Source organism: Anarrhichthys ocellatus, unplaced genomic scaffold (genome assembly GCF_004355925.1).
Source record: "Anarrhichthys ocellatus isolate YVR2014 unplaced genomic scaffold, GSC_Weel_1.0 scaffold400, whole genome shotgun sequence".
Taxonomy (NCBI): Eukaryota; Metazoa; Chordata; class Actinopteri; order Perciformes; family Anarhichadidae; genus Anarrhichthys; species Anarrhichthys ocellatus.
The window spans coordinates 8,800-9,771 of NW_022280374.1; the positions used below are offsets into that span (position 1 = coordinate 8,800).

At 48.5% G+C, this 972-nt stretch overlaps 1 protein-coding gene across 1 annotated transcript in view; it reads right to left on the minus strand.

Annotated features, from left to right (window-relative positions):
• LOC116401368 (unconventional myosin-Vb-like) overlaps positions 1 to 972 on the minus strand; it is a 9,733-nt gene that overhangs the window by 4,600 nt on the left and 4,161 nt on the right. Inside the window, exon 5 of the mRNA XM_031879728.1 lies at positions 392 to 535. Within this exon, the coding sequence (XP_031735588.1) occupies positions 392 to 535 (144 nt within the window). The remainder of the gene's footprint in view (positions 1 to 391; positions 536 to 972) is intronic.

The window sequence follows — 972 nt, forward strand, 5'->3', positions numbered from 1 at the left end:
TGAGGAGACTGACCTGAGACCAGTTCTTACTGTGGAGACTGACCTGAGACCAGTTCTTACTGTGGAGACTGACCTGAGACCAGTTCTTACTGAGGAGACTGACCTGAGACCAGTTCTTGACCTGAGACCAGTTCTTACTGTGGAGACTAACCTGAGACCAGTTCTTACTGAGGAGACTGACCTGAGACCAGTTCTTACTGAGGAGACTGACCTGAGACCAGTTCTTACTGTAGAGACTGACCTGAGACCAGTTCTTACTGTGGAGAATGACCTGAGGCCAGTTCTTACTGAGGAGACTGACCTGAGACCAGTTCTTACTGTGGAGACTGACCTGAGACCAGTTCTTACTGAGGAGACTGACCTGAGACCAGTTCTTACTGAGGAGACTGACCTGAGATCAGTGCCTTAAACAGGAGGGCCTCGTCCTCCTTGTAGTACTCCAGCATCCCCTCAAAGTCCTTCTCTTTCCTCTGGACCGTGACCTGGCGCATCAGTTCTGGTCTGGATCTGCTGGTCTGAGCTGCAGCCTGAGACACTACAGAGACAGATAGAGACAGAGACAGATAGAGACAGAGACAGATAGAGACAGATAGAGACAGATGGAGACAGAGACAGATGGAGACAGAGACAGATAGAGACAGATAGAGACAGATAGAGACAGAGACAGATAGAGACAGAGACAGATAGAGACAGAGACAGATAGAGACAGATGGAGACAGAGACAGATGGAGACAGATGGAGACAGAGACAGACAGAGACAGATAGAGACAGAGACAGATAGAGACAGAGACAGATAGAGACAGATAGAGACAGATGGAGACAGAGACAGATGGAGACAGAGACAGATAGAGACAGATAGAGACAGATAGAGACAGAGACAGATAGAGACAGAGACAGATAGAGACAGATAGAGACAGATGGAGACAGAGACAGATGGAGACAGAGACAGATAGAGACAGATGGAGACAGAGA